This window comes from Xiphophorus maculatus, chromosome 4, assembly GCF_002775205.1.
Source record: "Xiphophorus maculatus strain JP 163 A chromosome 4, X_maculatus-5.0-male, whole genome shotgun sequence".
Lineage (NCBI taxonomy): Eukaryota > Metazoa > Chordata > Actinopteri > Cyprinodontiformes > Poeciliidae > Xiphophorus > Xiphophorus maculatus.
The window spans coordinates 943,953-971,021 of record NC_036446.1 but is presented as its reverse complement, the minus strand read 5'-3'; the positions used below and the strand labels follow the sequence as shown (position 1 = coordinate 971,021).

General features: G+C 39.3%; 3 protein-coding genes across 3 annotated transcripts; 1 reads left to right on the top strand and 2 right to left on the bottom strand.

Moving 5' to 3' along the window:
• Window positions 1-735: 735 nt before the first annotated feature.
• On the top strand, window positions 736-10,842 carry LOC102221754 (zinc finger protein 835-like). Its single transcript, XM_023332313.1, has 4 exons — window positions 736-2,509; window positions 5,097-6,307; window positions 7,673-7,904; window positions 9,457-10,842. The coding sequence occupies exons 1-4, from the start codon at window positions 2,329-2,331 to the stop codon at window positions 10,206-10,208; spliced, it is 2,376 nt and encodes a 791-aa protein (XP_023188081.1). The 5' UTR covers window positions 736-2,328; the 3' UTR covers window positions 10,209-10,842.
• A 618-nt stretch (window positions 10,843-11,460) lies between these two features.
• LOC111608460 (eotaxin-like) lies at window positions 11,461-12,711 on the bottom strand. The gene is made up of 3 exons (XM_023332952.1): window positions 12,494-12,711; window positions 12,253-12,376; window positions 11,461-12,002 (listed from the first exon to the last, which is right to left on the bottom strand). The coding sequence occupies exons 1-3, from the start codon at window positions 12,555-12,557 to the stop codon at window positions 11,903-11,905; spliced, it is 288 nt and encodes a 95-aa protein (XP_023188720.1). The 5' UTR covers window positions 12,558-12,711; the 3' UTR covers window positions 11,461-11,902.
• A 4,711-nt stretch (window positions 12,712-17,422) lies between these two features.
• LOC102221495 (interleukin-17B-like) lies at window positions 17,423-24,480 on the bottom strand. Its single transcript, XM_014472680.2, has 3 exons — window positions 24,091-24,480; window positions 23,724-24,025; window positions 17,423-19,892 (listed from the first exon to the last, which is right to left on the bottom strand). Exons 1-3 carry the CDS (start codon window positions 24,112-24,114, stop codon window positions 19,655-19,657), a joined length of 564 nt encoding a protein of 187 aa, XP_014328166.2. The 5' UTR covers window positions 24,115-24,480; the 3' UTR covers window positions 17,423-19,654.
• Between the last annotated feature and the right edge of the window lie 2,589 nt (window positions 24,481-27,069).

Genomic DNA, 27,069 nt, shown 5'->3' with positions numbered 1-27,069 from the left:
TTTAGTTTGACCCGAACAATGTTTTGAAAAATGACTTTTTTTGGCAATCATCATCATCATCATCATCATCATCGTCCTCCCGGTAGCTGTAGCATCTTCGCTGTAATTCATTCATCTCAGCTGTTTGCTGCTCCACATTTACAGAGATTTTCTTAAAAGTGATATAATAAGCTAAAGAAAACCAAATATGTTTTAGTGGGGTGTTTTTAAAGAGTAGATGTTAATATAATACACCTGGGCTGTGGGGAGAAACCCCACAGCTGCAGCTCAGTTCATCTCCAAGAAAACGGTTTTATTGCTGAAAGTCCGATTCACTGTGAGCTGAGATGAATCGCTTTAACTTCCTGGTGTGAACTGAATGAATCCCAGCCTGGATTCGTTTCCACGGTCTCGCCGTTCGTTCAGGAGTTCGGCTTTCCCCGCCTTCCTCTGCGACAGAGAGACGGATGTAATCCTGAGGAAGAAGTGATTGTAACTGAGACCAAACAGTTTCCTGTCTCTGTAGATGAGCGGTGTCCAAAGTGTGGCCTGGGGGCCAAATGTGGCCCTTGTGCGGCCCCCAACTGCAATTCAAAAATGATACAAATTTGGCCCGTTGATGCAGATGGAAGATTTTAATTTGTAATTTTCTTACAATGGAAAATGTAAAGTACAACACAAAGTGTTTGTGTTGTTATAACCAACCTTTAACAAAAGATAAAACCATGTTTATTCAAAGACTTTTATTGAAATTATTTACCAAAATCAGCTTTTATTTAATCTGTTAAACATCACTAAAAATAGAAAATGTTTTGAAAGAAAATGATCCTGTTACTGAAAATCAATTTGTTCAACGGAGCCGAAAAGAAACTGAAAACTAGATGCTTTTGTTTTAATACGGCAAAATTTACAAAGGCGTATTTTAGATAGAAAAAAAACCAGAGTAATAAATTTCCAGAATAAAACTCAGAAATGTTGAAAGTAATTATTGTAGAAGTAATTTTCTACAATCAACTTGGAAATTCCTGAGTTTCAAATGTTGAAAATTTTGGACTTTTGAAACTTTTTTGACTTTTTTTTTCTATAAAATTTCTGAGACGAATCTCAATTTATGAGTTTTTTGGTGGAAATAAACTTTTCTTATTATTTTATGTTTTATCTACGATGGCTCTAATATTCTATCATAAAAATCACATTCAGGTTTTGGAACTACAATAAATATCTATTTCGAGAAAAAAAAATCAGTTTTTTTATTTGCCTGATTTAAGTTTTTTTTGGACCCAAATGACAAAAAGTTTGGACACCCTGCTTAGATCATCGGTGTTTGTTTTCCGTCGCCTCCTGTTATCCTGAACGTAACCATAACGACGCCAACAGGAACTCTGATGAACTCAAACGTGAGTTCATGGGGTTTATTTGAACTCTGACCTCTGGACTTCAGCCTGCATGTCTGGAAACTTCTGTGAAAGTAGAAACAGGTGAATCAGTAAATGCTGCCGTTCAAAGTCTGGCAGGTTTTCCTTCAGCTGTTTGTGTGAATTAATGACAGAATCAGATGAAGAAAACCTGAGAAAACGACAAATCCACCCAAACCAACGGGTCTGCAGCAGCAGCAGGACTGGGGATGTGAAGAATCTCAAGTGTTTTGCAGTTTTCTGGAAGTTTCTTTCAGATTTGTGGTGCATAGAAGCTGAACGCTGCTTCTCCACGCTGGGTTTTTATTTGTGAGAGGAGGCAAGTTCAGCAGGCCGACATGGATGAATGCACAGCTGGTTTATCTTTCTGATGAATTTTTGTATTTTGTTCCTTTCTGTACAGTGCTTTGCTCCGCTGCAGTTGTTACAATGTCCTTTAGAAATGAAGCTGGATTGGGTTGTTGGTTATTATTTGTTGGGATGTTTTTGTGAACAAAAATTAAACTATACAGCTATGAAAATTGAGATTTTTTTGCACTAATACAAAGTAAAGTTCCCAATTAAATCTAAAATAAACTATTTTAATCTTTTTATCTATGCAGAAGCTATTACATTTAATGCCCTTCTCATTCTTAATAAGCAAATGTTAAAATTTTAGCTCTACGCAGTTTTTTAGCTCACTTATGCCTCGGAAAACCTCATAAGTTACAGCATTTATTTAATTAGTGCTTCAGTTTCTTCTGAATTTGGACGAAACCTGAAAAAGAAAGGAGACATTTTGTTTCATGAACTTCGCGGCTTTTTCAGCTGGAATATTTCATAGCGGCAGTTGGCTGCTCCACCGGGAGGGGGCGGTGACGTAACCGAACAAACTGTTCAACAAGAAGAAGAAGCGGCGGCGCCATTTTTGCGCTGCGGTGGTTTAGCCGTGAACATGTCCGGCATGTCTTCGGTCCAGCATCTCAGAGAGTTCATCAGCGAGCGGCTGGCTGCCGCCGCGGAGGAAATCTTCTCGGTCTTCCAGAGAACCGTCGCCCAGTACGAGGAGGAGCTGGACCGCCAGCGCAGGCTGCTGGACGGCGCCTGGAGACCGGAGGTTCGGCTGGACCGGACGGGTGAGGGGTTCTGGCGCGCATCGCTCTAAACTCGCATATTGATGAGAAAACGGAGTGAAATATGACCGAACAGGAAACTTTTATAGATATTAGTAACAGTATCCTGTTTATTAACCATGTAAGGCCTAAAACGGTGAGTTTTATTTCGCAGATGAATTGAAATAAAAACGGTTTTTATTGACACAAGTCGAACATTTTACAGTGTCTGATGAAAATGTTCTGGTTTGCAATTCCCCGCTTTTTCTTTTATCACCATAATGTGATCTCACCGTAACAGTCTATTCATATAGGAGGGGATGCATTTTAATTTCTGAGCCTGCTAATATCTGACCCCCCGCTGTCCTGTTGATATGAACCCAGAAGCTTAGAGAACAGGAGTGATTATGTAGAAAAGGTCAAATCCCTCTTAACCTTTTATTTCTCCATGTTGCCGGAGGGAGGCAACTTTTGGCAGAATGGATTTTGAGCTTTCTGATATTTGCATGCCCTGCCATATTCCCAAAATATTGATATGAAATCATAGCTGCTCTACATAATCTGTTCTCTGAGCTACTGGTATAAGTTTCATATCAACAGGACAAGACAGGATGCAGATATTAGCAGGCTCAGAAATTAAAATTCATCCCCTCCTATATTCATAGGATAATTAATACAGAATCTACAAAACAGAACAACAGAGCAATTAAACAGAAAAAGATCTTGTATTTTAAAAAGTACAGAAAAACAACAAAGAAAAAAGTAAGACTTACAATATGTATGAGACATCATCAGAACTGAAGATGTTTGGACCGGATGCCTGGAGTGGAAAAACATTTCTGGGTGTTTAATTTACCTGTTTATGTAAGAAGTAGAAAAAATAGTCAGTAAAATCATAGAATCAGTTGATGTTCATTAAATATGAAGCTGTTTAAACTGTGGACTTAAGGGAGACAAACTGCCTTAAATCTTTCCACCATGATCTGAACACGTTGGTCCCTGCAGGGTGGTGAGGGGGCCGGTGGGGCCCGTCTGCAGCCGGTTCACCCTGGACAGGTCACCGGTCCGTCACAGGCCCTGAAAGCTAATAATCAATAAAATGTATGAAAGAGAAATGGCAGATTAACAAGGGGAATAAATTCTGTCCAGTTATTTTTAAATGAAATCATGTTTATTAAGCACTTAGTGTTGGAAACACAGCAGGTTCTGCTGTTAAACTGGAACCAGCTGCTCAGGAAAAATCACAATCCTTCCTCCATGAAGACGATGTGCAGCTTCATCCTCACAGCTGGTTGGTGATCTGGTGGATCTGGTGGATCTGGTGATCTGGTGGAGCCAGAGCCTCTGCTGAGACAGGAAGTCTTTAGGTTTTCTAATCCCTCTTTCATCTTCATCTGCTTAGACTGAAAAAATATGTTGAAGATAAAACAATGATGAAGGAGTTATAACAGCCTCACAATATCAAAGTGTCTTTGTCAAACTGAGCTTAATTAAAACCAGGTTAAGTTTATGAAGAAAACTAGATCAAGTGGCAACAAACAGCCTCCATACAGTTAGAACATGAAGCTGAATGATTGTTATAGTAAGAATCATAAAAGTCACAATAAAATTGATAAAGTAATTATTTCTGAAACCAACGAAAGTTAGTTTATATCTTTACTGTTTATAATTAATGAAGATAATTAGCATTTTGAAGCAAACTTCCCAGCAGCTAGCAACACGTTAGCAGCCTTCTCTGTTCCCACACTGGCTGAAGTCCACAGGTTTGTATTTTCTGAACAATATATATTTAATAAACCTCCAGCAGTGCTGCTGCTGTGTCTTCCTGCCTGTTCTGAACTTTGGTAGAAGCAGATAGTTCTGCATGTACAATCTTGTGTTTGCATTACTGCTAATATGTTTTTGTTTGTGACATCATCATCATCATATGATTCCTCAGTCAACATGTTAACTCTCTTCATGCCAGTCTGTTGGGCTTCATTTCCACATTTCTCTCACTTACATTTCCTCCCCATCTGCCTGCACTTTACATGTTGTTCAACTTTTGGGATTATACTTTTCATGTTTGGTCCTGCAGCTTGAACACATTAAAAACTTTTTAAACTACGTTACATTTCACTGTAACTTTTCTGACCCAATTCTTTTCTGAATTGTTTGTTATCCTCCTCAATAAAGAGATGAGATTTACTCCCTTGGTTACATCGTTTAGCGTCACTCGTAATCAGGAAGTAACTCTGTAAACAAGAACAACAATCTGAGAAGAGCTGGAGATGAAATCTCTGCTTTATGTGAGATCTGGAGGAAAGTAAACATGGAACAGATTTTTAAAAGTTTTTACAGAGATGTCTGATAAAGATATTCTGTTTGGACATTTTCTCACATTAGGAATATTCTGTTAAAATAAACTCAAATGTTATTAAAAATGATCAGAAAGCTCAGGGTTTGGGGGAAGGACTGTAATTTCTTCACTCATGTCAGCACAAGGTCTAAAGTACGACACCAAGATCAGGCCGGCTGTGAATCCTTTGAGGGAGGCTAACATAGCATTTAGCCTTTCACCCTCAGTGTCTACATTAGTGTTAAAGATAATGACTGTCCATTTTCCCTGCAGACCTTTCTCAGTATTTCCTCCAGAAGCAAGAGGAGATTCCTGCTGAGCTGCAGACCAGAAACCAGAAGATGGATCCCAACGTGGCCCAAAAGGAACCAGAAGGTTCGGAGGCGAAAGAAAACCAGGAAGCACCAGAAACTTTCCAGATTAAAGAAGAACAAAATGAACCAGAAGCTCAACAAGTTAAAGAGGAGCATGAAGAGCTCTGCGCCAATCTGGAGGAAGAGAACCTGGTTCTGATGCCGATGGTGGCTTCCTCTCATGAAGAAAGTTTGAACACTGAACCAGAGCCGGACCTGAACCAGCTTCAGCCTGACAGCCAACCAGAAACACAAGATCAGAATGAAAACTTGACTAACGACTCTGGATCATCTGGAAATGCAGCACTGGAACTGAAAAATGATCAGAGCACAGCTGATAAGGAGAAGTTGTCTCTGAAATGTGACGTTTGTGGAAAATTATTCTCCAGAGCTTCTAATTTACGTTCTCATTCCAGAGTTCACACTGGAGAGGAACCGTATTCCTGTAAAGTCTGCAAGAAAACCTTCCGAGAGAAGCATAACATGCTGAGCCACATGAGGACGCACACGGACGAGAAACCGTATTCCTGTAAAACCTGCGGCCGAAATTTCCGCTTTAGAAGCAGCTTCATGGTCCACATGAGGACCCACACAGGGGAGAAGCCATACTTCTGCCAGACCTGCGGAAAAAATTTTCCCGAACTGCAATCACTCAAGAAGCACATGATGATCCACACCGGCGAGAAACCGCATTCCTGTAGAACCTGTGAGAGAGGCTTCAGCAGCCGCAGCCACCTGGTGCGCCACATGCAGGTTCACTCTGCAGACCGGCCGTACCAATGTCAAACCTGCGGGAAAGGCTACGGCTGCAGCAGCCATTTCCGCAGGCACATGATGAGCCACACGGGCGAGAGACCGTTCGCCTGCACCACATGCGGCTTCCGCTTCATGCGCAGCAGCAACCTGAAACGGCACATGAGGAACCACTCCGAAGACAGGCCACACTTCTGCAAAACCTGCGGTAAGACGTTCTCCCTGCGGTCGGCGCTGTCCAAGCACATGCTGATCCACACGAGAGCCAGGCCTCACGCGTGCAACACGTGTGGAAAACGATTCATGAAAACGTTTCATCTGAGGCGCCATTTGAAGACTCACGTGGCTCCAAAGCATCTTTTGGAAGGAACCAATCAGTGATCAGCTCCTGCTCCGGCTGCAGACCCGATTCAGCTCATCAGGTCGACACGCTGGACTTCAACTAAAAGAGTTTCAGAGACATTTGATTTTGAAAGTCAGGATTTTCTGCGCCAACATAACGGATGGATGTTCTTATTAAAGACTCGCTTCATCATTTTTCTACTGTTTGAAATGATAAAAAAGAAGGAAAGTTACTGGTTTAAAACTTCTGGTAGAATCAGGATTTTTTTGTCAAATAAATAGGAAATTATTTTGTCCTTATCTCTTATATTTAGATTGAATATGAGCGTGCATGTTTTATATGAATTGTAAATTCAACAGAATATTTTTTGTTATTAGGCACAACTTTGTTTAAACAGTTTCTTAATACTTGAATCCATCTATCATTTAGCTCAGGGAGAATGTGATGATACATAAAACATAGACATATTAATATGTCTAGATGGATATTGATGTATAGATGGACAGTAAAGTGTATTACTGTGGACAGTAATACACTGTGGACAGTGGTCAAGATTCACCACTGGGAATCTTGACTTATTTCTCACTATTGTGACTTTTTACCCTCTGGATGTTGGCGACGGATCAGGAATCTTTTTCCTGCTCGTGGAAAAATCCGGCCAAAAAATAAACATTAAAGCATTTCCCATTGGAACATGAATTATCATTTAACAGTAATAAATTTACATTATCACTATTTTTGAATTTTTCGTTTTAATTGTATTGTTTTTAGTAGATTCCTTTTATATTTCTTTTCCCCTCATTTTTAGTTATGCTATATTTATTCAACATCATTTTTGACTTGCATTTTTCATATTCTGTATTCGTTCAGTATTTTATTTTTAAATACATTGATTTGTTTTATAATATTTTCTCTTTCATTTGCAGATTTCTGTTTATAACTTGTTCTCATTGGTTCTGTTAGGCGGTGATTCAGAATCAGCTTCAACATCAAGAACTGAACTCTGCTGGGAAATAAAGAGACGTGAATAAGAAAATACAATTTGAAATAAAATAAAAATATATTTATAATATATATTATAATATATAATTATAATATATTTTATATTTATAAAAATAAAATGGAAAATGGCTGAAGTGATACTGTTAATACAGCTGAAAATGATCAATATTAACTCATTAACTGTAACAAGTTGTGAAAATTCTTAATTGTAATTATTTGTACACAATATGTGATGTCACTTACCTCATCGAGCTATTTGTCTATTTTAATGTTTATTTCCAATTTTGGCCGCAGTTTCAGTCAATTAAAGGTGCAGAACCGAAAACCTCAGCAGTTCCTTTCCAAGACAGCAGGGGGCGATGACCGCGTGCGTAACACGCGATGTGGTCACGTGACGTCAACAGCTAGCAGTTAGCTTCCACTGTAGCGGTGTGAGTTTAGCCGTGAACATGTCCGGCATGTCTTCGGTCCAGCATCTCAGAGAGTTCATCAGCGAGCGGCTGGCTGCCGCCGCGGAGGAAATCTTCTCGGTCTTCCAGAGAACCGTCGCCCAGTACGAGGAGGAGCTGGACCGCCAGCGCAGGCTGCTGGACGGCGCCTGGAGACCGGACAGCGGCTTCCAGGCAGCAGGTCAGGAGGGCCTGCGGGCTGCAGGGTCCGGGCTCGGTTCTGACCCAGGGTGTGTCCAGGCAGAGCTTCGCTTCCTGCATGTTCTGACTTTAGTCCGGCTCTGATGTTCATTGGACCTGCAGAACCGAGAGATCAGAGTGAAGCTGTGGACCCGCTCCTTTTCAGTGAGCCGGTGGAGCAGAAAACAACCTGGGCAAATAAATACAAAACATGCAGTGCGCAACATAAATAAGTACACCCCATTCGAAAAGTAAGATTTGAATCAAAATCTTAATAAATACAAAAAGAATTCCCTCTATTTTCTCAATTTTGACTTTAGAGACTAGTTTAACTGGTTTAACTGGTTTAGATCCCAGTGTGACCTGTTATCTCCACAGCAGGGAGGTTCTGTCTTCACCCAGGAGGGAACAGTGACCCGGTTCATTTTTTAGCTAAAATGATTCTGAAGAACAGATTTCTTTATAAATCCAGTAAAAAACAATAAAACAACAGATTCTTACTGAATGAATGAAATAACAGATGATGGGTGGAGTTATTTTCTCAGTAGGAAGCTGCTGTTAGAAAACAGGATTGTGTCTTCATGCCGATTATTAACTCCTTTCCATAGGAATTAAATGAGAATTCTGTCTGGATTACTTTGGAAAATATTAAAATTAGTTCAACTTAATTTTTAAACATAAAAATGTTTGACTTTGTAGTAAATTACATCTTTTGTCTTTGATTTAGGAAACAGAACTTAAGTTTTAGTTTGACCTAAAATAAACACCCTTAATTATTGCACTTTTTAAACTTTATCTGGTTTTCATTAAACTGTCCGTCCGTCCATCCAGGTAAGCTACAAACCACTCTTACAACTGTAAAGTTCAAACCAAAAATTAACGTTCACTAATAAAATATCAACTCTGATTCAAAAACTATACCCGTGTTCAAATACAATAGAACAAATTCATAATTTCATATCAATTGAAAATAATGGCTCATCAGATTAGATTCCATATTTTTCTAGTACTTTTATATTTTGGGTCTAAAATACATTTTCCTGTTGCAATAATCAGTAAATCAATTAATGATGATAATTTGAAACAGGCTCAATAATTTCCATTTACATGATTTATTGTTTTTCTCTCTTTCTAGCAGAAACTGGATGAAAAAAGTTTCCCGTGTTTCTGGTGTTTGGTCTCAACCAGCCCGTTTTGAAGAACAGTTTTGTTTAGAAATGTAATAATTCATTTTATTTATTTCTGTTGTTTTGTTTATTTATTTTGGACACTTATAATGTCTCCCAGTTCCAGTGTTAAACTTTATAAATTAAAGTTTATTAATCTTTCAGAATGTGTTATTTTGTTATTATCATTACTTTAAAATGATCTTAAAACAATATCGCGATAACTTCTGGGAGGATTTATCGTCCAGGATCATTTGTTATTGTGACAGGTCTGTATATGTGTGATATTTGAGGTAATAGTCAAACATCAGGAAGGTTCTGGTTCCGACCCGGTTGAGCAGTCAGAATCTGAACTCTGCTCTGATGCGCCTCGTCTTCTCTCTCCAGACCCGCCACTGCAGCCGTTTCCCTACATGGACGAGCAGAACCTCCAGATCCAGAACAACAGCCCGGTCCTGGGGGAACCAGAACCTCTACAGGTCAAAGAGGAAAACGAGGAGCTGCGCATCAGCCCGGAGGAAGAGCAGCCGGTTCTGAAGCAGGAGGCCGACATGCTCGCTGCGGCTTTGGCTTACGAAGGACCCGGAACCGAACCGGAACCGGGCCGGGACCGCTTTCCGCCAGCCGAGAGTCACGACCGGCCCAAACGCTTCGAACCGGCCGGGAAGCCGGATCAGAACCACAGCAGGGCTGAGCGATCCAGCTGGACTCAGAAGTGTGACGTTTGCGGCAAAGCGTTCAACAAAGCGTCGGAGCTGCGCGCGCATTACCGCATCCACACCGGGGAGAAACCGTTCTGCTGCCCCACCTGTCAGAAAGCCTTCACCTTCAAGTCCAACCTGCGGGTCCACCTGCGCACGCACACCAACGAGGCGCCGTTCTCCTGCCAGACCTGCGGCAAGCTCTTCAAGCACCGCAGCAGCCTGATGGTGCACTGCCGCAGCCACACCGGGGAGAGACCGTACGCCTGTGCCGCCTGCGGGAAGCGATTCACAGACAAGTCCTCGCTCAAGCAGCACTCGGTCACACACACGGGCCACAGGATGTACTCGTGTGCGCTGTGTGGGCGGGGCTTCAATAGGAGCAGCTACCTGCTGCAGCACATGAAGGTTCACACGCCAGAGAGTTTCTCAACATGAGTTAGAGTCGGGAGGAACTCAAAACCGCTCCAGGAATCGTGCTTACTCAGCAAACCTTCCCCATCTCATCTCAGTTTAAATGTCTTCCTACAGGCTTATTTTCCAAAATGTTACATTTAGCTGAGAAGTGTCTAAGTTCACCTTTTGTTCTCCCAGTGTTTTATAAGCCTGGCAGGTTTCCAGGCTCAACTTGCCTAATCATCGTTTATTTATTCTAAATAAGTTTTTATACACCAGTAAGCTACGTTTATAGCTGACGAAATGACGCGTCCCTCCACCTCTCTGTTGAGCTCATGTTGTCATTTCCAAATCATGACGTCTACTCAAGATGCGCCTCATCATTTTTGTAACTTTTCACAAGTTTTACCGGCCCTAGCGCCTGTACTGCCAAGCTTCGCATGTTTTCTGGAGGAAACCCGTCTCCTGTCTCTGTGAGAATTTATGAAGAATGAATCAGAGAGACCGAATTTTTGGTTTAAATCAGTCTTTGGTTTCCTTCTCACTTACTTAGCCACTTATTTTCAAAAAGGGGGTTTTATTTCAGTCATCCCTGTGAGTTGTATGACAGTGTTTGGGTGAAGATACGAGAATTTGTGTTTAACTACAAGAATGTAGTTATAATATCAGCAGAATAAAGAAAAATGTCTTAAAATTACTGGAAAAAGTTGTTTTATTGAGAAAAAGTTACAAGTTACCAGGATTGGTTGTTGCTCAGTGGTTTCAACGTCCTGGTGGTGATAATAATCTGATGCTCATGTGTTCAAAAATTATTTAGTTGACTGTAAAATTGATACCAAAGTATAACTTCATAAGATGTTCAATATTTCTCGTTTTAATTTTTGGTTATTTTTTGTGTTGTCATAAATTACAACTTGATTTTTCTAATATTATGACTTTATTCTGGTAATATTAATGCTTTATTCTTGTCTAATTAACAGAAATCATTTTGCTTATTTAGCTTGTCTTAGGAGAAAAAAATAGGGGTTAATTTTTCAACATTTAATTCAATCATTCATTTATAAATGTCAATTTCAAACAAAGTATTAGATAATTAAATATATAACTCAAAGAATTTAGTTTGTACCACAACATTTACCTTGCTAACTAAATAAATAATAAGCTTTAAAGGCTTAGAAATAATTTGCTTAGAAATGAATGAACAACAGTTTCTTATATTTACATGTAGAAAAGGAATCAAACAGAAAACCTTTGGAGTCATAACTGACTAAAGTAAAGAGCACAGAACAATGAATAGAAAAGTCAAACTTTTATTGTGAAATGAGTGAGTAAAGTTTTCCAGCAACATGTTTTCAGCCGACAAACTGAAAGTAGAAGCAAAAAGAAGCCAAAGTTTCTCTAAAACCATAAATGATCAGTTATAGTTGAGAACTTTGTGTAAAACAAAATAGTTCCTGTTTGTAAAGTTACACATTCAAAATAAACGGCATTAGTTTGAGTTACTATCCTGTCAGAACAAAAATAGATTCTGTTAGCAAGGTCAATATTTTGTTTCTAAATAAATATTGAACATGTTTAACTAGCAAACGAACAAAAAACAAGAAGCCAAAGCTTCATTAAAATCATAAATTAGCAGCAAAAACGGAGAACTATCAGCGACACGTCCAGTGTGTCGTTAAAACATCAGAACGGTTCTTCCCGCTCCAGCAGACTCGGTTCCGACCCAGATCTAGATCTCAGCGGAGCCGTTTTTCTTTCCCAAACTCTTTCTTCAGTGTCTGGGTCCAGCTCCAGGTGGGATCCAGGCAGAACTTCTTGTTGCTCTCAGTGGTGACTCTGCAGGAGAACAACATGCAGGAGGTTCAGAACCGGACCGGCTGGCAGAACACACAGCTTCTGGGTCAGAACCGGACCGGCTGACCGCCCAACACCAGAACAAAGTTCAAACTTTGGTATTTATGCATCTTTAAAAGCCACTTCACAGTCTGGTCTGTGAGCCCAGAATGTCGTTTTGATGCTAATTTATTATATTGATTCTGTTTTCAGGGATTGTTTCAGCCATTTATTAAAGTTGTGGTGAACTCACATGACAGATCTGACTTTGCAGTGAATCGGAGAGTTCTTCATCTCCTTCACTTTCCCTATGGGAATCGGCGTGTTGCCGTTGCCTTGGCAACAGGCACCACGTATCACGCCCGGACCGACTGGAGCTGCGAACAAAACCAGAACTTCAGCACCAACAACAGATTGACAGCTGAAGCAGAGAGACAGAGGAGAGGAGGAGGAGATTCTCCATCAGCGGAGAGTAGTAGGAGAAAGTTTCTGACCTGCAGAGCTGGACCGCAGGGAGCAGAGGAGAGCCAGGAGGCAGAGGCTCAGCTGGATCTTCATGGTTCCGGAGGTTCTGGAAGGGTGCCGGACCGGTCCGGCCGGCTCCGTTTATATGTTCAGCAGCAGCTGTTCTCAGAAAGCAGCGGCTGCTCTTCCTCCTCTGGGTTCCCTGACGGATACCGAGTAGAGATTCACAGAACAGCTGCGAGGAAGTGAAACTAAGGGGAAAGTGCTGAAACACACATTTCACCACCAAACACAGAAATACCTTTAAAATCCTTTTTCACTGCAGAGTGAGAAATAAAAATCTTCTTAGAAGATCGATCCCTGAAACTGTTCCAGAAAGTAAAACATTTTCCTGTCAGTCTGCAAACTCTCAGCCCAGCTAGTCAGACCTGACGTTCACTCTGAACGTTCACTGCGATTATTTATTCATTTGTTTATCTTTTTAGAAAAACTCTGCATCTCTGAATGTTGCAGCTGCCTGGATGTCTGTGTGGGGGACATTTATATAAAATGCGGTTAGAAAAATACCGCAGGTAGACACTAGGCGGCGCTTTGTCCTTTCCTCTCCATTTAAATAATGGTTTTATGTCCGATTTTCTAATTCTCTTTTCTGCATAATGTGCATTGCATTTATTCTAGCGTTAGGTAAACGTATCTTGAAGGGGAATATTTCTTAAATAAAAGAAGTATTTTTATTTGTTGTTCTGTATCTGTCAGACAAGTATACAGTCATCACCATATGATTTTATTTGATCAGCAACACAGAGTCATGACGTAGATCGTCATACATTTTGTTATTATAGTGGTTGCTAATTTGTTCCACTTTATTGTTCAACAAGCTGCAGTATTTATTTTTTTTGACGTTTATTAACTTGGCTCTTCGCTGACGCGTTTCTGTCCCACGATATGCTCTTGTGCATCTCTTAGTGAATTAAAGAAGTACTTACAAAATCCACACAAAGTCTGACGAACAACGAACTTTATTTTTCCTTGAGCAAATATTACAAAGGATTCTTTAATCTTGCACAGCATTCCACACGAAACGGTCCAAAACCCGCGTAGAGCAGAAAACGCCACATTCAATTTTCTTTCTCAACGAACGTGACACAGAACTTTTCACAAATGTTCAATTATGTCCATTAGGTGGCGCTTTTCTACAAAAACATACTAAAGTGGAATCTTATTAAGAAAATGTCTAAATATGCAAAAGACAACCATACCAACTTTATTTATAAAGCACTTTAAAACAACCACAGCTGACAATAAACAATGTCACAAACTGACATTTTTGGCTCTTACAGTTATTAACAGTATTAACATCCTGACTCAGGTTAACTAGTCAGAGCGTCATCAAGCAGCAGGGAGGCCATTTTTACAGCTGCAGCTTTAAATACTGTTAAACACAAACAATACGTGCATATCTGTCCAGTTATCAGTGAAAACTGTTTATTGAATCCTACTTTCACATCTTGAGTTTTCTACTTCTGACAATTATATAATGTTTCTGTTATAATGTACAGAAGAAAAGGCAACCAGATCAAATTGTTTTTGCTTTGGGGTGTTTGGCAGCTTCCGCATTCAGGGACACGTGGCTCGGTCGTTTCCGGTTTATTGAAAATGTCATTTTCCACTCAGTGTTTGCAGAACCAAGGTAACAGTTAATGATGAACATCAAGCCCCAACAAGAAGCTGGAGAAAAGTTTTAAGATTTTCGCCTCGTTCACAGAAACAAGGTGAGTTTTACTTTCTTTAAACTTGTGGCTAACATTAGCTTTAGCTTATGCTAGTAGGAAATATTCTCGGACATTTTTCTGGTAAAAATGTGCTGTTTAAGTAAATATTTTAATCCATTCCAACTGACAATGTTTTACCTTATGTTCACGTATATTACGTGTTTATTGTCGTTAGTGTCAGAGACCAAGTAACGGGCAGATTACGGTTCGGCCTTTTGCTTCTGGACCAGGAGGAAACACAACAAGCCCAAAGCTTAACGGTAGAGCAGAGTTTGAGTTCAGCGGACAGTTCAGGTCCAAAGTTGTGGTGCTTAAGGTCTCTGTGTTATTTAATTTTATTACCGTTACATGTTTCTAGAGCTCAGACAGGACGGTGTTTCCAGGCGGGTCAGTAGCTCGGCTGTCCGGCTCCGGTCTGCTCTCCCTCCCATAAACTCTTTCAGGCTCAATACTGAAATGGTTCCTTGGAAATAACCTGGAGGCTCCTGAGTGACGTGAAGGCTGCAAACTTTGCTATTAGCTTTAACTGGTAACAACCAATATTTACTACAAGCCACCGGCTTCTTAATTCAGGACCGTTTGGAAATCCATGAAAACTTAAAAGCCCATTATATTAGGAAGACAATAATGTTCATAGTATTGTTTTATCTGCGTCTGAAATAAGACTTTGTCTTTTCTAGCTGTCATGGTAACTCAAAGCTGAAACAAGAGCCGCATTTCACTAATGCGGATGTGACGTCAGCACCGTACACACAGAGCCCATTCTGACAGCGTGTGATTAGAACAGCGGCGCTTTTTGTGTATGTCGTGGTTTGTCTGGTTCTTAAAGACAACATGGCGGAAGTGGCGCCATGTTGTCTAAAGCTTGTCAGCTTTGATACGTTGTGTGCGGCTGGAAAGGTTGTTCAGTGGGAAAAGTTATCACTGATTCCCAGTTACAGTTTCCTGTAACACTGTGGTCAACATGACTCAACATCAAAATGAAACGCCATTAAAGTCCGGAGAATGTTGGCTGCAAACATCTAGCAAATATTCTGCCAATGTTCGCCCAACGTCATCCGGACGTTTAATGACGTAATCTGTTTACGTTCAGGGGCTCCGCACATGCTAACTGGGAAACTAAGCTACAAGCTTATTTATCTGTATATTTTACGTTTATTTTATTATTTATTTGATAAGGGAAACAACAGATAAAGACAACCCGACGGCTGCGTGTTCATAGCTAATTCACAAAACCCTCCAAAGACCATTAACAGTTTGTTTAAATGGAAAGTTAAGATAAAAATATAATAAAATTAACAAAATAATAATGTGATTAAGACTTCTGAATCAAAAGCAATAAAATATTTAAAAATGAGCACATTTCTGCTTCATCTTCCGTAAATTCATAAGTCTTGAAATTGATATTTTAAAGTCAGTTATGGTCTTATGAGAAATTTTTTTAAAGTATAGTATTACATTTTTTAATGAAATTAATCACCCTGCCTGACAGATATTTATTTTTCATCATTTTTCTGTGTTTACTGTTGATCTTAACTTCTCGTTTGAACCAAAGGCCTCCTGGTGGGTAGAGAACAGATTCATACACTGAACTTTTCCATATTTTGTCATTTTACAACCAGAAGCATAAATATATTTCAATGGGATTTAATGTTGGGAACTTAATTTTATGTTTGTGGTTGTGATGTTAATGGGGTGTGAATACTTTTGCAAACTGTATTTCTCTTCTATCTCTCTCTACCAAAAACTATCAAATAAAAATAAAATAAATAGTGAATCTCTTCATTAACATTGAACTCGAAGATTTGCAGAAACATTTGGACGTCAGGTGTTTAATTCATAAATATGAACAATTCAGCCCAGCTGTCACTTCTTCCACTGACCTGACCTGCAGGAAGTGAAACCGCTGCGGCTTTTAAGAGAAACAACGAATCTGCTGAGAACGTTCAGCTTTAGTTCGAAGAAAAACTTAATGCCAACTAAACCTACAGGAAAACGTCTTTCATCAGAGGAAATAAATGTTTTATTTTTCACTCTGCAGCACTATCAACTTTTTTATATAATCAAAGTTTGTAGCTTTAATAAGTTTTTATTCTTTAATCGGGAACAAATGATAATTCCTGAGCTTCTGAATGAAAATCAGTTTGTGTTTTTATTGTCAGAGTTTCACTTCTCCTTCCGGTTCACAGAAGAAACCTGCCGTGTTTGTCTGGTTCCAGTCTTCCTCATTTTAAAGAGACCGGGTCAGAACTTTTCCTCCTGGTTGATACTGGGAACGCAGATCTTCAGAGAACCCGATGAGGTAACTTCCTGTCTGGCAGTCACATGATCAGCTCAGGTGGAAGTCTTCACAGGTCTGAGGAGTTAACTAAAACTAACAAAATAACTCAAACTGATGGAAAGAAACAATAACTAACTGGAATTAAATTGTGCATTTGTAAAACTAAAACAAACTGAAATGATTGATATATCTTTTGTTTTCATGCATGGTAGTTTATTTATTGGCCTTTAGAACTGATGTGATTTTTTTCAGAAACAAGTCGACAGCCATTTAACGCTTCGTTTGATCCTAAATTTGACCCAACCTGAAACTAAATGATTTTATTCTCCAGGCCTTTGAAAACTTTCTTCTGCCTCGTCGTATAATACGAGGTCTGCAGCTCCAGATAGTTAGTTATGTGGATCGCCTCGATGCGGGTAAATCCTCAAGATTATAAGAGAAGTTTTTTTACAGAGAGAAATCGGATCATATCCTAAATATACGAGTATTTTTCTTGAGATGCCTCGTCTTTACCAGCCCATTTAGGGCGTTAGCTCCTCTTTGTGATCAATTTTGCTTTGTTTTGAACCGGAGAAATCCATTTCCGGACCTCCATCTGAATTTCACGCGTCATTCATGTCTGAAATCCAGCAATAGCAAAGTTAACTTTTAGCTTAGCATTTTAGCCAACATTAAAATGTTTAGCTAACTTAGCCTATAAATTACCTGGCTGTTTTGTAAACTTTCAGTGGAATTAAGTTCAACATCTGTGTTGAAGTTTTGGTTAAAAACTGTTAATTCTTTAAGTAGTTTGACATTTATTTTCATGCTCTTATTTTGAAGTCTGTTTCTTTTTGATAGTTTGGTTTCTGGTAAGTAACTGATGACAGTACAATAAGTCGGGTTCGATAAAACAACACAAAAGACAGAGGAAAAAAGTTTTTATTTTGAAGAGAGTCAGAATGCATCATAGCTTTTAATCATCTGCACACAAACAGGAAGTGACCCAAACAGGAAGTGACCCAAATCAGAAGCTTTGACCCAGACTCTGAGAAGGTTCTGACCGTTCAGACAGAAACTCACCGGTCAACTCGTCACATCTGGTTTCACATAAAATCACATCTGTAATGTTTCTGCTGCGACACTAACAAATAAAAAAACTTTTTCTTTACTTTGGTCATAAAGGAGGCTGATCAGATTTAGCCAAAAACTGTTATATATATATATATTTTTTTTTATATATTCCTTTATTTAACCAGGTAAACCCTGTTGAGATCTAGATCTCATTTTCAAGAGGGACTTGAGCAAACATTTGCAGTACATAACAGCCTGGTTACAAGATAAAAACAATGAATACATATGCACAAGTATAAAACAATAAAAACAATTTAAAAACAATGACACTGTTTCATAGAATCTTGTTGTCTATCTTTAAGAACTGATCGAAATAAGTCCAGTCAAATCATTTCCCACATCTTAAGTTCAGACTGCAGCTGATTCCAGGCTGTGGGGTAAAAACAATGAATGCCTGCTTCACTGTTTCAGTTCAAAACGTGGGACATGCAGAACAATAATGTTATTGGAGCGAAGAGAACCGACAGTTCTATGTAGGAGAGTGGATAAATATGCTGGGGTTGGACCGAGTAAAGATTTATACATCAGGATCATTAAATGATTGTTTCTCCGTTCACTTAAAGGAGCCAATCAGCTTTGATGTTGATGATTAAAGGAATGATTCAACAATTCAGGAATCGGCTTCATAAAGTCACCAGGGCCTCATTATCCTCAGACAATAAGCTAACACAAAATAAAGAAAATACAGGATGAGAAAAACTCAGTGTAAATAATCATGTTGCTCAGTTTGTGTCTCATAAAGATGAAACTCATCGTCTGAATGCATCTATTTATTCTCACTAGAGAGAAACCAGGGCTGATCAAACAGTTTGATTATTGATCAGGTGATCAGGTGTGGAGACAATCCCAGGTATATCAGCAGCTGCATCAAGGTGAGCCGCTACCTGAGGAGCTTTGGCTCTGATGGAGAACATGGAGCCATTGATCAGAGATCAGATTGATCTGCTGGTTTCTGATCGTTTAGATTCATCCAGGCTGATCATCCTGGAGCTCTGAGCAGAACTTAAAGCAGGTACCGGTACCGGTACCGGTCCAGCTGCAGCCGTCCTCCAGTGGAGCCGCCCGCTTTGTGAATGCGCCTTATGGACAGAAATCATCTGGACTCTGTAAATGTAACTTCTGCTCATGATTCCTGGATTCAGAAGAAACGTTTAAATCCCGGCTGAACGCTCTGCTGCTCTGAGATCTTTAGGGTTCATTTGGAAATTTATCTTCCATTGTTATTTTGTGAAGTGAAAGCACCTTTTAAATAAAATATATAATAACTATTATAAATACTATTCTGCTACAAACAAGGCCGTTGCCATGGTAACTGCTTCCCGTGGCGGCAGACCTCTGGGTTTTTATACTAATTCACATTAAGATGTTTTTATGGAGGCGACGGCGGAGCAGCAGCTGCTCTGTTCCCACATATTGGGATTTCTAAAGGAAAGGTGAGCAGGTATTTTTTCTAAATATTTCCGTACGCCAAGTTTTAGTGTGAAAACAGCTCCGTGTTTGATACATGAGGCCCCTGAACTGCTGGTTCTCAGCGTTTGGATTAAAAATCAGTTTAAATGAAAACATGAGATATTTATGTTCACCCAACTGGACCGGATGGTACCGGACGGTACCGGCCGCGACAAGAGGGGATTCCATGTCTAAGAACGCAGAAACTGTCACTATGGTGGAGGCAGCATCATGCTGTGGGGTCGTTCAGCTGCCGGGGGTAAAGAAAATGTAGAAGAACGACGACCAGAAAACTTAGATGATTTACACTGGTTTCAACTGGTTCCAGTCTGAACTGGTTCTAGTGATCCACAGTGAAGCTGCAGTGGATCAGGTCTCAGAACTGGCTCGTCTGGACCGGCTCGCAGCGTTTCTCCGGTTTCTGGCTGAATCCAGCAGGAATCCTGAGTGAGGAAAGTTTGATGGAAGTCAAACTTTGCTCATATCATATTGCGTATATAAAGCTAAATGTTCAGAGAGGTTCAGCTGCCCAGCGTCAGGCCGGTTCTGTTGGGTGTTTCTGGACCTGCAGCGGGTTACTGGGAGTAATTGGGCCTCACGCAGGTGCAGCCCACCGGAACCGCCATCAGCTCCTTCCAGACCACAAATTTGTTTGGGTCGCTGGGACACGGCTTCCTCCTCAGAACCGTCGTCTGGGCGCAGACCAACACCGAGTTGTAGCTGGAAACCTCGCGCAGGTTGATGATGCAGCCGTCGCAGAGGCAGCGGGCCATGCTGATCTCAGCCGGGACCCGGTCGGCGTCCCGATGCACGCTGCAGAGAGAACGCCCACAGGAACCGGGTCAGAGACAGGAACCGGGTCAGAGACAGGAAACCCAGTCCATTCTGATCCAAAGCCAAACTCTGAGTGTCTTTAAAGCTACGCTTTCTTTGGACTCATTTATAGATCTATAAATTTATTTATAGATTGTTGACGATCAATAAATAAATGGTTCAATAAAAAATCATTTATTTATAGATTAACATATTTCCATGATTGTTAGTATTTTATTTATTATTTTATATTTAAATCACTTACAATATCACACCTATGTACATATCTTTTAAAATTAATTATATGTTGTTTATGTGGTTTTATTTGTATTTACTAATATTTAACACCTTGGATGGAGAAATTTGTCAACAAATAAGCATTTTTCACTGGAGATCAAAAAAGTATTTTCTATTCTATCTGCAGTAAAATTAAATAATTCATTTATTGCGGATTTTTACATGAAAGCAAACAGCGCCATCTGGTGTGTGAAGGCAGCAGCTTCAGTTTGTTGATTTCCTCTCGGACATCCCAAGTCCACCTCGCTGCAGCAAACAGGAAGGGGCGGGACGGACCGCTGTCAGTCTCAGACCTTATTTGGAAATGGGGCCATTGCACTCCGGAAGTGAAGGGGGCGCTATTTCCTAAGCTATCCGCGATCTCCCTTTTTTTTCTTTTAAAATCAGTGATATATTTTCACCTTGATTAAGGATTTTTATTCTCAGCATGTATTTGAACTTCTCTCTCTTATTTACTTCAGCGCAGCTCAGTTTTTAACAAATTCTGTAGCTTTCTGTGAACTTCTATATCTGCTCCTTAGTCGCATCTTTTCGGGCTTGCTACTGCCTCTAGTGGCGTGGGGTGGTAACACAACTAATCTAATTATATTACTAAATCAGAATACCACGTCTTTATTATTTACTCTTAATTTCGGCATTACTAGCACGGTAAAAGATAAATTATAAAACACCATGTTTTTCTCTTTTTTTAAGGTTGTAGAGCTAATTAAATGAGATAAACAAGACCTTTATATTATTATAAATAATATCTATATATCTCCATCAATTATAGGAGGAATAAATTATATAAGGAGACACGAAGAGCAACATGATCAACTATGATAAAAAATACAATTTACAATATATACATAAGAAATTTAATTCAGCAAAAGTCAATAACAATCAAATGAATTAGGTTCACAGAAGAAGAAGAACCCAGGTCGTTACAACCAGGGTTGTTAAACAGATACAAGCAAAAATTCACATTTTTGTTTTTATGGTGCCATGTATATTATTCTGAGAGACTTTTTGTTGATAGACTTTTATAGAGAAGCAAAAATAAGATGAAACTATTTAGTCTATTGAAGTGGAAATTTTCCTTCAACTCTTAAACTATAAAATAAAACTCATTCATAGAATCACAATATCTACAATTTGTTCATAGAGTAAAAACACTTAGCATGCTATAGGTAAATGTTATTAAGTTTGGTTAAAAATGATTATTGCACTGTCAATAATGACTTCTTATCGATGTTGTTAGGTACCAGAGGGAAACTGTAACGCCTTCATTCTGACTGATCCACAATGTTATGACAGATAAACAAAACTAATGAAAATGAAACTGAGAAAACATTTTTGTTAATAAAAACGGAAATTAAAGTGGAAAATTATAACTAGTTAGCATTTATAAAACTAAAACATACTGATATATATGTAATATCCTACATTTTCGTGTTTATGAATCTATTCATCAGCCTTTCGGGCTGATGTGAAATAGTTTTTTTTTCTCCACTCAAGCAGTTTATGTCAGCTGTCGGCAAATTATTCCTCCTGGTGGCTACGCTAATCAGCAAAATGGCAAAAGTTGGGAGAAGCACCAACTGTTAGCTGTTCAACAATAACTGAATACATTTCTTGAAAACGGTATATTCTGTTGAGCATTCATTGCCAATATTTAACTGGTAATAACTAATAAAAACTAACTAACAAATTCTAAAAACTAAAACTGACTAAATTAGACAAAAAAGTTACACAAAATAAAACTAAAGGGTAATGAAAAACTTTGCGACACAACATCCTGAATTTTGTTTATGCTCAATTTTGCAGGATTTTTTCCCCAATATTTGATCTGTTTATAACCTTTAAATACAGTGAATTAATATAAATTGCACTGTTTATAAAGTATTATGGGAAACTTTTCTGTTTTTTTCCAACAATTAGAACCAAGAAAAAAATCTGAGGAAATCATGGAGAATAAATCAGAACCACTTTAAGGAATAGTTTTAATCATAATCATGCATTTATTTGTATGATTAAGGTTGAAGGCTTTAAAGCTGCATGTCATTCAAGAAGAAAAGAAATTAGTTTTTTACTTTTAAAAGTTTTCAGAAGGAAATTTGTTAATTGTTTTTTACAGCAGAAATGATTAATGGTTTCCTGAAGCATGTGGCCAAACATGAGGAGACTGAGCACTGCGCCCTGAGGAACACCGGCAGACACAGGAAATGAACCTGATGCTAATGCATGTTAGCATGTTCAGGAGGGTTTATGAGAACTGATGCAGAAGCTTTTATTTTAACTCTAAATGTTGAAACACTTTTCCAAAAAGATGAAGTCAAACAGAAGAAGATTTGAAACCTGGACTGGAAAAACGTCCTGCTAGCCATATACTTAGCTTTTCTTCTTCTCTGGTTTTAACATCTCTGAGGCCTTAACTGCTGCAACTGGATTCATTCATAAACATTTGAAAGCTCTGTTCAGACATATTTTTCTAACAAACTTTAAGACTGCATATTTTCTCAAGAATAAGCATAAAAATAACAAATTTATTCAAATCTCTGGGTCTGGAAGTATCCGATAAAATCTCTCCAGTCACTAAATTGGCAACATTTGTTAATTTTGGTGAGCATGGTAGCTTGTAATGAAACTAACAACAAAAACTAAATAAAAAATGATGTGATATCTCTGAGTCAAAAAGAAGCCAAAACTATTCATACCCCTGAAAGATTTAGATTTAAAATGATTTTCATTGAGTCTAAAATTTTATTTCTGACAAGAAAAAAAAAAAATGGCGCCGGCTCAGCTGGCTGCCTGCAGACGCAGCTCCTGTCATGTGCTGTAACTGCGAAATAATTTCCCTGCTGGGATGAATAAAGTAAAAATGATTATTATTATTATTATTAAATGATGCAGAAGAGAAGAAAACATAGTTAGAGGAGGAAACATGCTGGATATATTATAACTATTAATGTTATTAATGCACTTCAAGGCTTTTTATTTTATCCTGTTATGTTTTGTTATATTTTTGTCACATTTTCCATCATCTGTGTGTTTTCCTGATCTTAAATGCTTTTTAAAAAACTTGTTTACATTACTTTAAAAAAAATTGAAAAAAGTTTGGTTTTTTTAGTTGTTTTTTTTTACATTTTATAAAAAATGTTATGCAAAAATATTTATTTCCTTTATTCTAATTAATGCCTAATCTGAATTAGCAGCATAAATGTATTTTTTGGTGATGAGCTGCAGTGAAGGTTGGAAGGCCTCTGCACCATCACCCTCATCTTCAGCTCCCTCTGATTCAGGTCAGAACATCTAAATCACCTCCAGACTGAAAAACCATGTTGATCAAACTAAAGCAAACCTGCCAGGCTGTGAATATTTCTCACCAGAATCTCATTCCTGTATTTTGAAAATATATTTTTTAACATAATTTCGTTATTTCTAAACGTTTTCTGCATCACTCACCTGCTGTGACATTATTTCAACTCCTGGATGAACCCGCTTATTAGAATAAAACTTGAAGCGCGTTTGGCCCGCGCGGGCCTCCGTACTCACCTGTACTCCCACGGAGACAGAGACCTGCGGCTCTTCTCCTTGAATCTCTGCGGCTTTTGGCGCATTTCTTCCAGCACCTGCGCACACGTCCTGTTGCTGCTCTGCGTACTCAGCTCGGTCGCTGCGTACTTCTTCAGAAAGCGGTCCTCGCGGCTGCGCAGTTGCGCCTCTGTGACGCAGCGGGGGCGGCGCGGCCCCAGGGGCTCGCGGGCCGCCGGGCCGCTCAGCTGCGGAGCGCATGGGGTCCGCCGCGCCGCGGTGCGCCCGGCCTGGAGCAGCAACAGCAGCGCGCAGAGGGAGGCCTGCAACAGAACCACAGGTCAGGGTCTGCTTGTCCGGACCGGACCGGGGCCGGTCGGCTACCCACCATGTGCAGCCCGCTGCGTGTCATCCTGAGCAGGGAGTGTGTCCGGCTGCGTCATCTCACCTGTTATATAGCAGCTCCTCTCTGCTCTGTTTCTGTCGTTTCTATGGGGAATCCCTCGAAAACAACATTTCAGTATTGTGAATCACAAGCCCCGCCCGCACGCGTCTTGTGCCTCCGGGAGCCAGGGTTCGCCTCATGTCAGAGAGGATGTTGGTCAGAGGGTCCACTCCCTAACACCACGTAACCGAACCTGGACCTAGCAACACGTCCGTCCACAGGTTCTTACAGAATCATCCGAAAAAAGCAGCGCCAAGCTTTCTACACGCGCATGCGCAGTCCCACCAGCAGCAGGTTTCATGTTTGTTATTATTTATTTCCAGCCTGTAAGATTAGATGTATTGAATTCTCTTCTTATTGGGTCAAAATTATACATACACCCGCAGTGATCTCTGGGCCAGGTGTAGCTGGCCACGCCCATCCGGTTTCATTCTGCCATCATTTGATCGCTTTATATCAATATATGGTATAAACCCTCCACGTGGGATTATAAGTAATAATCCCACATGTGGGGATTATTAGTAATAATAATCTAATAATTAGTAATAATCCCCACATGTGGGATTACATGTATAATGTAATCCCACATAATACATATGTGGTAATAACATGTCATTATTAATAATAATAATAATAATATTATTATTATTAATAATAATAATAATAATAATAATAATAATAATAATAATAATAATAATAATAATAATAATAATATTATTATTAGTAATAATCACAGTGTGATCACACTCAGGCTGATTTATATTTGTCTCGCCCTGCGGCTCTGACTCAGATGGAAATGTTATGTTTTCTGCAGGAATGCGGCTCCATCCAATCAGATGGCAGCGATCCAGAGGCTCCGCCCGCCGACAAACTGCGTATATAAAACTTTTCATCTATATTTAGAAACACAGATTCCCCTCATATGTTTACATATAATGCTCGTGTCTTTTAACTTTATTAGCATAATCTCACAATGACAACAACGAACTTCCAGCCTTTAATTAAGGCAAATTAAATAATTGTAGTTTTATTTTTGCTGGACCAACATCCTCCGTTTAGTCTTTTTGTCGTGTTCCGTGTTTTCTGTGTGTTAATTTCGAGTTTTCGGTGTCTCCGTGTCTCCGTGTTGTCCTGTTCTCCCCTTGATTAGTTCCCAGGTGTTTCTTGTTCCCTGATTACCTCCAGTGTATTTAACTCCACTCGTGTGTCTGTTCTCTGTCGGATCCTCGTCGCTTGTCTAATCTGCCTGTTACCCGTTGTGAGCATCTGCCCTGCTGCCTGGTCTGGGGACTTTGGTTTACACCATTAAAGTCATCATTTTCATTTCTACCTGGGTCTGCCAAGCGTCTGCCTCACACCATCGTTTCATGACACTTTTAGTGTCTAGTAATATTTTCTTCCTTGTTATTGTGATGGACCTTTTTGTTCCGATCTGTCGCATAAAATATAATGAAAAATAAAACAGTTTGTGGAGAGACTGATCGGGACCTGCGACGTTAATTCAATTCAAATTTGTTGTCATAATCACAATTAAACATCAGCACAAAAATCATGATTTTGCATAAATTTGCTGAAATGCAGAACTGTGAAAAGTTGGAGGGAATGTTTGTAGTTTGGGAATGTTTGCATATGGAAACATTTCTATGATGTGACGTCCGGAGTCTGCAGTGACTCAGCGTCCCTGAACCTCCAGAAACTCTGTGTTGATTTAGTTTCACTAAAACGGACGACGCGTCACGGCTGAACAATCCTATCAGAGTCTGGAGGAACCGAGCAGCTGCTGAGCTTCAGCGTTAAAACTCATGTTAGTCATTTCTACTGTGCGTGTGAAGCTGTTACCCCGCGACACGACAGCGGAAGAAACTGGATGTTTGTTTGTTTGTTTGTATGTTTTTAATGACGCACCCAAGAAGAGCAGCTGAGTAAATGGATCCTATAAACCAATAAATAAACCAATAAAAAGCATCATTAAGAGAAAAGGTGAAGACTGCGGACCGTTTCCAGACGTTTTCCAGCTGTAGCTTTCAGCCAATCAGGAAGCCGCCCTACTGAAAAAACTATATTTCAAACATACTTAAATTTGTGTAAGTACATTTTAAGTATACTAAGTATTAAGTGTACATATAAATATATACGAAGTGCTAAAAGCATGCTTGTACCAATTTTAACACTATGACTTTAAACACTTAAATATAATTTAAAATCTACTTTTAAGAAATATATTAAATAAAAGTATATTTTAAGTGAACGAAATATTTGCTCAAGCGTACCAATGAAACAATATGCTTTTAAAGATATTTTGTGTATATTTTAAGCTCAAGACAGAATTTTTTTAAATTCACTTAATGCTTACTTTAAAAGTAACTATTAAATATAATAACATTTTAGTATGTTTTAACTTTAGGCTAATAAAGTATGCCTTTTAGGTGCCTTTTTAATATTTTACTATTTTTGTTAAAATGGCAAAGAATAAAACGATAATAATCCTTATAGTGGATGTAATGTTGGCTCCCAGGTTGATGAGCAGCAGCAGCGGTCGGTTCTTCAGACGGGTCCAACCGGCTGCGATGGAAACGACATGCGGGATTTTTCAGTTTCTGGTTCCCAGCAACCCGGTTCATCGACATTATTATGACTGCTTCCTTAATTCGGTACCAGTGACTCGGGACCAGAGCTGGAAACGGTCAGACCGTTTAAATCTGGATGAAAAGATTTGCTCTGTGATTACTCTGGATCAGTGCATGAGAAATGTTTCTGATTTAGAAAAGCTGGTTCAGACGTGTCAGTGTCTCCTGTCGTCGGTGCAGATTCATTTTTGGACCTCCAGGTTTCTGGTTTCCTGAATGACGGAGAAACATTCTGCAGCGGTTCTGGTCTCTGATCCTCCCTCTCAGCTCCAGAGAATCAGAACCAAGAAGGATT

What these genes read in the sequence shown, in the direction of transcription:
- LOC102221495 (XM_014472680.2), bottom strand. Translation starts at nt 24,114, where the DNA reads ATGACACGCAGCGGGCTGCACATG. An exon ending in CACGCAGCGGGCTGCACATG is followed by an intron (nt 24,026 to 24,090) that starts GTGGGTAGCCGA and finishes GTTCTGTTGCAG; the next exon opens with GCCTCCCTCTGCGCGCTGCT. An exon ending in CTGTCTCCGTGGGAGTACAG is followed by an intron (nt 19,893 to 23,723) that starts GTGAGTACGGAG and finishes TTCTCTCTGCAG; the next exon opens with CGTGCATCGGGACGCCGACC.
- LOC102221754 (XM_023332313.1), top strand. Translation starts at nt 2,329, where the DNA reads ATGTCCGGCATGTCTTCGGTCCAGCATCTCAGAGAGTTCATCAGCGAG. An exon ending in GGTTCGGCTGGACCGGACGG is followed by an intron (nt 2,510 to 5,096) that starts GTGAGGGGTTCT and finishes TTTTCCCTGCAG; the next exon opens with ACCTTTCTCAGTATTTCCTC. An exon ending in TTTTGGAAGGAACCAATCAG is followed by an intron (nt 6,308 to 7,672) that starts TGATCAGCTCCT and finishes GTCACGTGACGT; the next exon opens with CAACAGCTAGCAGTTAGCTT.
- LOC111608460 (XM_023332952.1), bottom strand. Translation starts at nt 12,557, where the DNA reads ATGAAGATCCAGCTGAGCCTCTGCCTCCTGGCTCTCCTCTGCTCCCTG. An exon ending in CCTGCGGTCCAGCTCTGCAG is followed by an intron (nt 12,377 to 12,493) that starts GTCAGAAACTTT and finishes TTTTGTTCGCAG; the next exon opens with CTCCAGTCGGTCCGGGCGTG. An exon ending in TGCAAAGTCAGATCTGTCAT is followed by an intron (nt 12,003 to 12,252) that starts GTGAGTTCACCA and finishes GTTCTCCTGCAG; the next exon opens with AGTCACCACTGAGAGCAACA.